General features: G+C 41.2%; 1 protein-coding gene across 4 annotated transcripts in view; it reads left to right on the top strand.

Moving 5' to 3' along the window:
• Nucleotides 1-13566, top strand: part of ARNT2 (aryl hydrocarbon receptor nuclear translocator 2) — a 99092-nt gene that overhangs the window by 69235 nt on the left and 16291 nt on the right. For all 4 annotated transcript variants that reach the window (XM_050309282.1, XM_050309286.1, XM_050309285.1 and 1 more), the window contains 4 exons: nt 265-339; nt 4484-4635; nt 10273-10345; nt 10501-10624. In XM_050309282.1, the coding sequence (XP_050165239.1) occupies nt 265-339; nt 4484-4635; nt 10273-10345; nt 10501-10624 (424 nt within the window). The remainder of the gene's footprint in view (nt 1-264; nt 340-4483; nt 4636-10272; nt 10346-10500; nt 10625-13566) is intronic.

Raw genomic sequence — 13566 nt, 5'->3', positions numbered from 1 at the left:
AGCTGTAGTAATGAATGTCAGTCTCTTCAAGGCACCATTCCACAGTTATTAAAAAAGCACTTCAAAATTTTTTGTACATACATATATCTGTACAACAGTACAAATATAATGTAGGACGTGATGCCTGCAAACCTTGTTTGTGTGATTCATCCATGATTAACTGACTAGTCACTTTAAGGGTGGTAGACCTGGATAACTTGCACATCTGCACGTGGATTTGTGTTGTGGTTTGGGTTTTTTACACAGGTTTATGTTTTGTTCTAGGATCTTCTGGGGAAAGATATTCTAGAATTCTGCCATCCTGAAGATCAAAGCCATTTGCGAGAGAGTTTCCAACAGGTGCTGTGTCCTGCTCCTTTTTCCACAGTTCATTATTTTTGGTACTATTTTGATTACAGAAGTAGCTCTTATTTTATATCTCAAGGTATTCTGTTATGCAGGAGAAGTGTCAAGATACAGAACAATTTGTTGGTCAGTTTAGAAATTGGTTAAGCTGCATATAAATGGTCGCTTATGCAGCGTGTGTTGATAGTATTTTCAGAAATAAGTCATCTAGTTATATATTTTGTTTTATTCTTGCAAAAAATTGTTTGCTGCACAGGGTGAGCTGCTTTGCAGATGCCTGTGTAGATCCCTTTATGATAAATGGTAACTAAAAGTATTTACATTCCAAGGTGGGTTGTTGATATGGAAGTAGTTACATCCCTCTGTTGTGATGCTGGACTGTTTTTAACCTAGTTCTCTGCTAGCATAGGCAACATGCTTCTTCATGTACTTTAATGGACTTACACCACTTTACATCAACAGGTAATTTTACCCTTTTAGAAACTGAAATGTAGAGACAAGTAACAAAAAAAGTGCAACAGATAGAAAAAGTTAATAATTTGGATTAGTTTTTACCATGGGCCACAATTAAATCAGTTTTATCAATGGCATCTATTCCATTGTAGAGCTTTTCTGTTTCAGGTTGGTCTGGGCCATGCAGGAGCAGTGCTTTCCCTAAGCTGCCCTGCTTGTTGCTGGGCTTTTCAGTACCTTCACTGTAGCACTAGAACAAACAGCACAGGACGTTTAACTGTTTACTGAGGCTCAGTTATCTAAGTGGTTCCAGATTTTCTGACAACAGACCTATAGCTCATCCAAGTTTTGTTGGTCCATCTCATTTTGGATGCTGATATAAATATTCAGCTGTGAAACATGGATATGAAATGACTTCTAAATAATTTGCATAACCAGCTATGTATTGAGGCATGACATAAAAAAACAAGAGCTTGAAAATCCTCTGTGGGGAAAACAACTAAATGCTGTTCAGTGTCCATAGAACAGATTGCAAAACTGGGGTTATGATCTCTACAGGAGTGTTGGAGATAGTGTAAGGTATCAGTACTGCTGAGCTATTTCTCAGCATCCCCTCCTTCAAGCAGGGACTACCAGCCCCATGGCTGATTGTTGAGTGAGCCCTGTGCATCCACTTCAGTGTCCCTTGCACAGACTGAGTTCAAACAGCAGCTGAAGGCTTTTAAAATTCAAGATACTGATTCACAGGCAGAAGCCTGTCAGAGTTCAGTGCTTGAAATAGGTCACCACACCCAGACATCTTCTCTGCCCCACATCGGTTGGGGGGTATGATGCTCCATCTGAATCTGCCCAAGGGGTACCTGTCACCAGGAGTCAGGTCCTGCTCTCCTTCTTCTCTCTTCCCTGACCTGCTCCCCACCCTTCCTGCTGCCCTGACACTGGCACAGATGGACTTGCTGGGTAGGCCAAGGAACAAAATGCTTTTGCATGGAACCAGCTTTCAGCTGGTTCAGCTCCCTGAACTGGTGCCTGATCGCATCAGCGGCGCAGGAGCAGTGAGAACACATATGCTGTTTTTCACTGGTGCCCAAATGATTGATTCCACTAATCTATCCAAGAGACAGTGACAGAGAGCTGCTGGATAATAGCACGCCAAACATCCGTCTCCAGTGAATCCATCCAGTGATTGCCTGGGGCTCAGCAGGGCTGGCTAACTAACACTGAGTTAATGACTTGGTCCTCACTGTGTTTGCTGCAAGGGAGATCAGGCCACGGGGGGCGGGCAGAGTGTCCCTGAACTCCCTTGCTGGGACTTCCCCATCTCTACTCAGTGTTAGGCATTTGCAGAAGTGATTTGCTGGATCAGGGACCTCCGTGATTTGCTTAAGGTCATACAAAAAGACAGCAGGAAAAAATGCAATTAGAACTGAATGCTCCTGTTCACTCAATCTGTGTCCAATCTATGAAAATATTGTGCTTTTTCTTTAGTGGGCAACTCCTTTTTGGGTATATTTTTGTTCAGTACAGTAGCAGTATGATCAGGGCTGTTACTCCAGTCAGGCAATAAAAGACTGAAGTAAACAGTTAAGCTTTGCACCAGGTGTTTTTATTTCCAAAGAATGTAAGAAAGTAAAGATTAAACATTAACCTTGAAATTTTTTGTGCTATCTTGTTTGTGTGCACTGTTTTAAGACAGTTCAGAATTTTCCCACCAGCGATCTCTGTACTTTATATATTATTGCAGAATTAGTGTTTGCTTAATCGAGACTTCAGGACAATAGATCACTGCAGTTTGTTTTATTATTGTTTCTTTGGCCTTAGAAATATCTTAATTAAAAAGGTAACTGTGATTTCAAATAAACTCCTTTCTTTTTTTTTTTTTCTTTCTTTTTTTTTTTTTACTAAAACCCTCCGTAAACTTGACACTTCTAATTTGCTGACAGTCTCAGAACCAGGTTGGTGCATAACAGAGGAGGAAGGCAGGGTTTTGCAATTTTTGGTCAACTGCCAGTATCTATCTCAGACCTTTTACTTCCTTGGGAAGATAAATTCATTCATCAGGGTGGGAAAAATCAGGCCAGAATAAGATAGTCTCAAGGCCAAGACCAACAAATAGTATCAAAGGGTCCAGAACACAGCTATTGGATACCCAGTAGGTTACTATTGGGATTGCACACTTTTATACCAGCTCTGTGGTTTTTACCCTGGGTGTGGTGGTAGAAAATTGCTGATAAAAGAATGTCGCTCAGTGAACTCAAACTACAAAAGCATTAAAAAACTCCAATAAAACCAACCAAGCATTTACTTCAGTATGATTTTGAACTTTCCTGGGCTTTGCTAAAGCTTTTTGTGTCTTCTGTTTGCACTCTTCCCATTTAGTCCTACATTCAGTTGATTAATTTGAAGTGCAAACCTCTGAAAAAGCAGGGTTGGAGCATTTTTCTTAATCCAGTTTCTTGTCAATAAAGAGAGAAGGTAAATAGTGGGATTTCTACTTTTAGAAAATACAGGCTGCAGATAGCTAATAAAAAGTAAATTCCAGGTGTTAAGGATTAAGAATCCACAGCAGATGTAATATTTATTTGCAGTAGACCTTCCCTTTCCTTCCTTGAGGCACTCCTGAGATAGCTTGGTGGAAAACCAGTAAAATATAAACAGAGATAGGCCAGGAAAGTGCCAGCTGAATGACTTAAAACCATGAAAGTTTTCTTCTGGCTTAAACCAAGATTGTTGGATGACACATGAAATGCGGTTACAGGGCCAGTGTGTGAGGATTGCTTTGAGTGTGCTTGAGTTGGCAGCTTCTTAATTCTAACTTGGTGCCCAAGCATTGACTTGAACAAAACTTCAGCTACCAAACCCAGGATTTGAATTGCGTGTTGCCAGACATCTGAATTCTTAGTTACAAACAAATAGACTGTCCAAGCAAAGAATTTGCTCTCTTGTTTTCATTAATACTATTAGAATGGACAGTGGCTTATCAGTGTTCTCTCCATTTGAACCCTGGATTGCTCTTTTTTTCTTCTGAAAGCCTGAAGAAAGTGTTTGTTTTCTGCATTTTGCCATCCTAGAGAGTCTTTTAGTGTGTTTGGTGGGGAGGAACCAACCCCTTAAAGTTTCTAAAAAAAAACCCCAAACAACAAACACCATTGTGTTTAAACATTGTCCTAAATTTTGATGCTGATGTGTGATTTGATACATCACATATATGAATTGTATAACTGAGGTATCCAAGCAGAAAAGCAGACAGTCAACATCAAAATGGCTTTTCTTGTGGTCTATTGTTTTAGCTGCAGTAATTGATTTATGGTTTGCCTATAAACATTTAAAAGATCCTCAGTTTGGTTTCTGTCACTCTCTTGGTAAGTGCTTCACATTAAACATACTTAAAGTTTACCTGTTGGGATAGCAGCACGACCTGAATGATTGTCCTGAATCTGTATTGTTTTTCTAAGCTGGCTGGAAAATGGCATTTTATATGACAAAGTGTGATGGTTTCATTCTGAAGGAAATAACTGCAAACAGGAATAGGATTTTGCTTATTCTCTCCATCTAAGAATTTCTTCAGTCTGTGCTTAGCTTTCTGTAATTCAAGTTTAAAAACATACGAGTTTCTGCTGTTTACTACTCATTTGCACAGCAGGTAGCAATCTCCTTTTATTAACCTTTCCAAATGGCATTGCAGGTGGTGAAACTGAAAGGTCAAGTCCTGTCTGTGATGTATCGTTTTCGCACCAAAAACCGGGAGTGGATGCTGATCAGAACCAGCAGCTTCACATTTCAGAATCCTTATTCGGATGAGATTGAGTACATCATCTGCACCAACACTAACGTAAAGTATGTGCCTTTCCAGGTGCTTGTGTACATGGTTTTGAAAGAATTGTTAGCATTACTTTTTGCTGTAAAGCAGATTTTGATTTTTTGGTAGCCTGTTTCTAGCTACCTTTGTTTATGTGTAACAGTAGAGTCTGTAACAGGGTTTTTCTGCATCATGAGATCTCACAGCGCAGCTGTTTCTCTGTGTCATTATCCTGAGATGCTTCCAGGGCCTGGCTGCACTGGGGGGAAAACGTCACTTATCTGTTATGTCATTAGACAAACCCATTGATCTCGGTCCAGGCTGCCTTAAACTAGCACAGAGCTTCCAGTAGCAGACCAGCTGTCCTGATACTGGAGGAAGGTTAGCCTGATTCCTAAGCCAAAAGAAAATTCCATGTCCGTGCTCATTGTGATCATACCATTCTGTAGTCCTGGCGTCTTCTGCTTGAGCTGTGTCTGCTCCTATGACATAATGAAGCTGGGAAAACTATTTCCTAGTAGGCTTGAGTGAGGAGGGTTCCTGGTATTCAGTTTAGGTCTATGAGATATCCCTAAACGTGGGGACAATCCAATCCCTATCTTCAGAGGGAAATGAATCATCCTGTCTTTGCATTACTATTTTCAAAAATCTGTCATTTGGCTTCTTAGGAGGAAGTCACCCTCAGAGTATGGTGGAGGTTCATCACTGTGGACTGAGAAGAGATGCTTTTGGAGCCTCCTGAGTTCTCAGCCAGTAACTTGCAGAAGTTAATCTGGCCTCAGTTGCTTTATAGTGTGGGGATTTTTTAATAAATGTTTCTTCTTTCCAGTGTAAACTTAATCTATTCGTAAAACTCAGTCTGCTTCTGGTCTGACTGAAGATTTTGGTTTGCCAAGTTTTTAGCTGTGAGGAAATTACTGGTTTTCAGATCTCAGCCTGTTATACTATAGTGCTGAACGAGCAGTCTGCTAGTGGAGATGCCTGCTGAGAGCTTCACAGCAAACCCAAACCCCTGGGGCTTTGGCATTTGAACTTGGAAAGCTAGTGAGTGCCTCTGGGTGTTCCTTGTCCTGCTCCTTTGGACATGGCTCATACCTGGACTGAAAGGGCTGGGCATTCACTTACACGAAACTCAACATCACATATGTTTTGCTCCTTTTTCTTCTCTGCATACCCAAAAAGTTGGACTTAACAACTGAGTAGTTAAGGTCATTTGTATGTGCAAAAACAGGTCTGCAAATTACAGAAAACGACTTCTGAGATTTATCCCAGGCTGGCTTAATTGTGTTTTGTTCCCAAGGGGCCACAGATGAAGAAGTGGGGCTGGAGACTTATGCTGTGTTGACTCTGGGAATGCTTTTTTCTGAGCCTGCACTACACTGTTCAGCTTGGCACCACAGCACTCACTGTGAGCAATAGGACAGTGCCAGCTCCTGGCTCTGGTTCCATCTCTCTTGCTAGGTTTGAATAACAACCCAGAAATGCTGACCTAATATGGAAGTTGCCTGCTGCTACTTTGACAGAGAATGTTCCCTCTTTCCTGTCATGTTGAAAATGTTCTGAAATGGGCAAGATACATCCCATTATACATCTTCTTTTGAATAGTAGAAAGAATGCATTGTTCAAACCAGTTTTGTTTTTTCCCCCCCCCGTTCTCTCCCAGTTCTCAGACAGATTTCCAAAGAGGATTTACTGTAAAGTACTGATGTTCCTGCCTGTATCTGGTTTTATTTCTTTTATTTTCACATTTGGGGTCATGTTTTGACTTATGATTTCCTAGCTGCCTCAGGGAGTTGTACGTCACGTTGACTAGTGGTTTCTGCCTTCTCACTAAGCTCCTGCTGGGACTTGTGGTTTGACCCCATGTGCGTGGCCATCCTTATGTGTCATTGGAAGTATCAGATGCTCAGAGTCCAGCAAGGTGCTTCCTATGCAGATCAAGAAGGGCTGGCCTTCCTCTGCCCAGCTGAAGGCAATTCTACACAGAGACATATTTGTATTTGACTATCACTGTGATAACCTAGGCAGCTCCATAAAATACAGGTTTGAGGCCATTAAAAATTCAGCATGAAATTGTAAAGACGATGTAGCTGAAAGATCTAGGTTTAAGTCAGTTGATCAGTGAACAGCATTTTCCCAAAAGACTGTAGAGGGCAGTGGTGGTTCCAGTTGAGGAGGGATTAATTGATTTTTACTTTTATTTGTTGGCTTGGTTTGGTTGTTTTGTTTCTTCTTTTTTCTCCTTTTTTTTTTTAATAAAGATACTCCTTTGAAGCTTCAAACAGTCAACCTTCCAAACTTGGTTTTGGTACAGAAGGATAAGGAAACACTAGGTTCAAATGTTCATTTAGTTCTTTGCAAAAAAAAAAGAAAAGAAAACTTCTCTCAGTTTCACTTGGGTGTAGTCATCCAAGAGAAACTTCCTGGAGAATTGGAGCATTTAATGTTTCGCATTTGTGCTGTGTTCGGCTGAAAAGAGAAGTCCCCCATTTGACCACGTCTTCCTGCGCAGTTGGGACTGTTTGATTTCCAAAGAGAAATAATAATTATGATCAGCGCTTATTTAATGTACAGATAGAGCAGTGTTTGAATGAAATAATGTCATGGTGAGAGATTATGTAATATATTATATATTATATATATATCGCAAAATAAAGAAGAGACATTTTACTGACCTTTATATAAATTCTGATGTCTCATTTTTGTAAACCTCAAAATTGCACTTTGTGAATTTATGAATCCTATGAGTGAATTTATGAATCTTTGAGTCCTGAGCCTCAAGACCTTCTGTCTTGGAGTGAGCTGGCAAAGGTCCCTGCTGGAGGCAGCCTGCTGGATGAAACAGCCTGTACTTTGTGGGAGAGATGCTTTCTGTTTCGGATTCTCTGGACCAAACTACGGAGCTCACCTATTCTGATAAAAATCCAGTCTGTGGTAGTGGTGGTAGAGACTTACTTTCTCATGATCTCATGCCATCTGTGGGCTCCCTGGTCCTGGTGATAGACAGACCCTTTCACTGGGGTAAGTTGATGCTGTAGGGTAAAAGAGGGAGATACTGAGAATTTCAGAAGGAGGATTTTGCAACAGCAGCCCCAAGGCTTTTACTACTCCACTTTTGTCCAAACCAGATACAGGAAGCCCGAGTGCCTCTATTTCATAAGAAGAACTTGGTAGGGATACTACAGCATCGTTTCTTTCCCACCATAGAAACTGTTAACTTTAAAGTTCAAATCCTTTTTTGGTTACTGTGATGCCTGGAAAGGCAACTGGTGACTTCAGTGTTCATAGAAATTAACTCATCGGAAATCCTCTCCAGTGACAAAGGAGCTTTCACAGCATCTTCCCTTTTCCTCCACATACCATTACTGAAGTAAATTTGAATTAACTATTAAAGCCTTTAGAGTCACTGAACCATTCTTTGTTCAAGCCAAGGGCTTTCCCAGTTTCATACTGAACGTGTGGGTGAGCCAGGAGTTCCTGCAGTACAGACAGAACCTTCTATAGACCCAGACAGTACCACCTCACTTGCTGTGTTGGGTATCCTGTAGAAGTTTCTTTCATTTGGTCCTTGAACCCGTGAAACTGAAATTGAAACCAGGGACAGTTTGGGGTTTGGTTTCAAAGCGAGAAGGCGTTTTGAGTTTTGCCCAAACTGGTGCTAATTCCTTGTTCCTGTATCATTTTTACTGTCCATCAGTTGGGTGACTGAAGAGATCTGTCTGTGTTGGCTGTTCAGTCAAAAGGATGGTGAGATGGCAGGGTCTGAAGCAGCCACCACAGCAGTGCTCAGCTCTCCCTGGTCAGCTGCTCCAGGAGTTGCTGCAAAGTTTCTTTCAGGTTTCAAGCATCATTTAAACTATTTATGCCGTAGAAGCCAAAAATAGCAGAAGATGCTAACCTGGCTTTGCATTTCAGTCTTAATTAAGTGCAGCATAGCTTACACAGAGTTCAGTAAGGATACACGCAACTGTTTGGTTTTTATAGGAAATGGATTTGGGAGGTTGTTCCCAAGTTCAGTGCTGTTAACACAATGTGATGTTTATATTGTATTGCAGCTTAATGAGTATTAGAGATGAAAGATAGAGAAGGGCAAAGGAGCACTAGGTTAGAGAAGTGCCTACAAAACAAATGGCTGGTAAGTGTGCTGTTTTGTTTGGCTCATTTGTATGTATAGGGCTGAATCAAGAAAACATACTTTATAAGGAACAGAGGAGACCTAATGTGCTGTTTATTGACACACGAACCAAGTCGGTGGTAATAAAAACAAATGAAACAGTGTAATTAGCTTTCACGTTAACAACGGGATTTAATGGGTGTTTATTGTCCACAGGGTGGTACTTAGAAACTTCCCCATAGATTCCCCATGATTAAATTACCTCCCATAGTTCTGTTGGAAAAGTATGCATTTTATGCTTGTGAACAAAGAATGCCTTTGCATTCCAGAGGTAATTTTTAGGAATTTTCTGTTGGCTAAAATAATATGGAAAATCCATGGCTCCCTAATGACCTGGAAGAGTGCCTTTTTTGCATGTTACTGCTAGGACAAAAGTGATTCCTTGTATTATGTGTTCTCACACCCCAAGGCTTGCAGAAGGCTTTTTGCCATCGCCTCCGATCTGCTGTTTGTTGCAGGTCACAGATTTTTGTCCAATTTGCTATGGAACCTCATAACTGAGCAAAGTGTCTTCTGGAAAAGCATCAAGGGATGGAAAAATCTGTTACTTACTTTGGTGGCTTGTTTGAGTGATTTCACACATTCCCATCAGTTTGTGACTAATTTGTCATTTTGCCTTTATCTGCAAGTTTTTCCCTCGGCCCCTTGACATTTGAATCTATGTAGTTCAAAATTTAAAAGAAGATTTGGATGAAAATCTAAAATTTAAGCCTGTAACCAAATATGTATCCCAGTTTTCTAGAGTTTCAAACCATGATCTTCCTGTTTTGTAAAACCTCATCTATTCCCACTTGCTGGGTGATCTTTCCTTCAGAAGGAGTTCAGAAACAGAAACTGTGAGCACTGTCAAGTATCATTTGCAAGTATCAAATCCAAGCATTTTGTCAGTTTTATCCAGTCTTATCCTAATCTCTGAGCTTTAGCATAATTTGGGGGATTTATCTTCTTTGCTAACTGAGCCAAGAGCCCAACAGAGATACATGTGCTACCAGCACCAGAGGTAATCTTGTTCATTGTGACCAAGCAACAGAAAGCAACTGTTAATGGAAGGTGGAAAATGTTTGGATAACTTGGCAGCTGCTGAGGTTTTTTGTCATTAGACAAGCAGTCTTCCTTGAGAACTGCAATGCCAGCAAGCTTTCTGTTTATCTCAGGAGGATCAGAGAAGGGGTCTGGTATATTCATCATTAACATGAGACACATGATGAATTACGAGTAGCGAATTCTGAAAGTCTTTATAAGGGGGTTGTGTTCCATCCTCCATTACTTACCCACCTACATTTCTGTGCTATCACAGCAAAATTCTTCCTATGCCCTGTTGCATTCCTGTGGTGGAGGCTTTCTGAATGAGAAAGCTGTAAAAACAGATGAATCTCACAGGAAAGGATTTACTAAATCACCTGAGAGACATTTCACTGGGAGTGTAAAACAGGAGACCGTGACTATTCCTTTTTGTATCGTAACTGGGTTTTGTAACAAAGTCATTTTTTCTCCCTTGCAGACAACTTCAGCAACAGCAAGCAGAACTCGAAGTACATCAAAGAGATGGGCTGTCATCCTATGATTTATCTCAGGTGAAGTTCTCAGATTTTTCTTTTTGTGCCTCTGATCGTTTAAAATGTAAAGCAGTGGCAGATTTCAGCAAAACCAGAAGCACATTGTGACTGTCCCTGAATTGGTTTTGTCAAATACAGTGGAGGGAATTACCTTCCTCTGTGTATCTCAACAGGTGCCTGTTCCAAGTATACCAGCTAATGTTCACGAGGGTGGAAAGTCTGTGGAAAAGCCTGATGCTATCTTCTCCCAAGAGAGAGATCCTAGATTTGCTGAAATGTTTGCTGGAATAACTACTTGTAAGTGAATGTCTCTGGTGTTTAATTTTTAATACTGTGTTAAGCTTGGTTACATGACATGGAGCACAGCTTCGAGAGAATGAAGAGAAACTATATTGTGGCAGAGAAATTTTTAAGCAGCAGCAGCAGTCTTGGGAAACATTTCCTGGCATTTTCCTGTAGTTGGTGTTTCCCCTAAAAACGACAGGAATAAATTCAAGGAGGGAAGGACAGCTTCTGTATCACCAAAACTACCTGGTTTTGATTCCCTTTTCGTTTCACAGGGACACCTTGAACAGTGTTCATAGATATTAAACATACTAAGCAGAACTTGCCATTTCTAAGTATATATTTTCTTTCTTAAACAGCCAGTGTGAGTCCATCTCTCTAAATAAGGCTGGATTAAGAAAGTTACCATATAGTCTCAAGATAGGCCTGCAGTTTTTTATCAAACCACCAGCTTTTGCAGTTGATGCTTTCAGACCCATATGTCTTAAAGTGTCATAATATACTTGTTCTCTGGTCAGTTGATGCATCTCCAGTCACGTTACCTGTCGAGGAGTCCTTGCTCTTTTTCCCACAACTTTTAAACTTGTTGACAAGTTCTTCTAAGAGTGATAGGAGTCTCAGAAACAGTAGGTTTTTCTCTATTTCTTAAAAATTACTGTGAGGACAGCCAACCTGCCAGTGAGAGAGACGTACCTAGCCCAGAGATGTAACTAGCCCAGCCCCGTGCTGCCTGTTGCCCTGATAGAAATCATTGAGAAGACTGGCAGCTGAAGGGGTCATCTGAAATATATCTGTAGGAAACCAGGCCCATTAATTCCACTGCTTGTGGAGGAACTCATTGGTTGTTTATTGTTCTTAACTGTCCTCACTGAAAAAGAGAAATTTTTACATTTGTTTTAAATAAATCAATATGCCAGTGTCACGCAGTGCACAGAGGAAACGACCCACAGGGTTTGACTCCAGGGGTGTTGGGAGATGACCTCACTGTGTTGTTTTCTTATGTCTGGCTTGGCCTTTTCAAATGGAGAAGGCATTGTAACTGCAGGATAGACCTGATACTCTGTCCTCCTGTTGCTAGGACTTCTCTGTTATTCCTGTTCATCCTTGTCTGTCTACTCTAACAGTGAAGTCAACAGCTGAGGCCATAAAAGGGGTCTATTAGAAAGTAGTAAGACTCCAACCCTAAACACCAGAATATGTTTTTCCAGGCAAGAACATACTGCTTTGTGGCTGCCTTATTGGCTCTTTTTCAGGCAGCTCTCAACTGTTTGTGAGGAGGGGTTAGGGTTAAGGGTGCAGCAAGCTGTGAAGTAGCTGGGAGGTTATATTCTTGGAAATGCCATTTCTCTTTTCATTCTTATCAACTTACAGCCTGTGCTTTTTTTGGGACATTCTCCCTGTCTGAATTTCTCATAGGAGCTGTGATCAAGGTCTCCTCTGAATGATAAAAGATGGATCACAGTTAGAGATGAGATAGCCTGTCCAAAACCAATATTGACAAGCCTGCATGCTGCCTGCAAGACATTTGCATTATGTTGATACCCAGTCTCTTTCTCTGCTACGTTCTGTAAACACATGGGTTGACACAGGGAAATCGCTGCCATTATTGCATGTAGTGGCCACACATCATTAGAAAACCAAAAGCTGGGAGAGGAATCCTGGCTTTACTGGGACGTGCAAGTGCTTTGAATCCCAGGATGGTGCAGTTCTTAGAGATATTCACTCTAGAAGCAGAAACACTGGTTCTACTGGGAGATGGGCCATCATTGACCAGTATAGTGGTGGAGTTTAAAGAGGAACAGGTAAAACACACAAAAAAGTTAGCAATGGTGTACCAAAGGTGAGAGCAGAGAATTGTGTGTAAAGTCCTGAGCAGGAATACAGCTGGGAGAGATGTGGGCCAGATTCAGAGGCTAAAGGGCATTCAGGGTAACTCAGGAAGGAGAATTAGCTGCTTGCGATTAGTTCCCTTTGTCTTGGCCTCATCCTGTGGCACAGACCCTGGTAGCTGCCATGGCAACTCTGCTCCACTTGAGGAATCCCAGTTCATTTAGGGCACTCTCAATTTTGCTGGCGACTTGTTCTCAAATATCTAAAGTACCCACAGGATTTTGGCTCAGTCTGTTCCAACCCTGAGAGTTTGGTGTCCCTGCGAAGGGTGACCTTAGAAAATGGGACATCTCATGCAAGAATGACATTACTACATAAAAGGGAAAAATCATCTGCCCTTCTCAGAGAGATCCCAAGCTGTTCTCAATTTTTCCTGCTACATACACAACATTCTCTAGATCTTATCCCCAGTTCTCCCTGCTTTTTGATATGAAAGCATAGGTTTACTGCCCAGACTCGATGTCTGTGCTGGTGAGGAATTTTTACAAATTTCTACATTCCAAAGGAAAAGCAATGGCAGCTTTCATCAGTGGCATGCACACTCCCTCTCCAAGACTCCTGTGAAGTAATTTGAGGTGACTTTTTTCCTTGGGAAGTCAAGCTTAGATTCTTGTTAGGAACATAACAACAATTTAGGTAATTGAGAAGAGCTGGTGTGTGTCGGAGGTCTTTGGTGAGTCACACTCAGAAGGTCTCTAAAAGCTAGGGAAAACTAAAAAATACTTCTGTTACTTGTGAATTGACTGGGCCTTTTGTCCAGGAGAGCATCTTGTGAAATGAGTGGGAATCTGAAAAGAGCAAAGGGGAAAATGAGGAGGCAGACTTGATTCCCAAGCCTGTCAGGTGTGTAGCAACAAATGGTTGCAAAACCATCAGCGAGTTGCAGGGTGTTTTGTGCTTGGAGGGAAGACAGAAAGTGAATAAAGGATGGTGGAGCAGACCTGGAAATTATTTTAAGAAAAGTAGTAGTAGTGAGATTTCCCTGGGCTTTGGAATAATCCAGTGCCAGCAAATTAAGAGACCAAATGGTGCTGTTCACCCAATCTCATTTCATTCAATTAGAG

Source organism: Myiozetetes cayanensis, unplaced genomic scaffold, assembly GCF_022539395.1.
Source record: "Myiozetetes cayanensis isolate MyiCay16 unplaced genomic scaffold, myiCay2020 scf14, whole genome shotgun sequence".
Classification (NCBI taxonomy): domain Eukaryota; kingdom Metazoa; phylum Chordata; class Aves; order Passeriformes; family Tyrannidae; genus Myiozetetes; species Myiozetetes cayanensis.
Note: the sequence above shows the minus strand (reverse complement) of the source record. Positions and strands in the feature narration are given on the sequence as shown.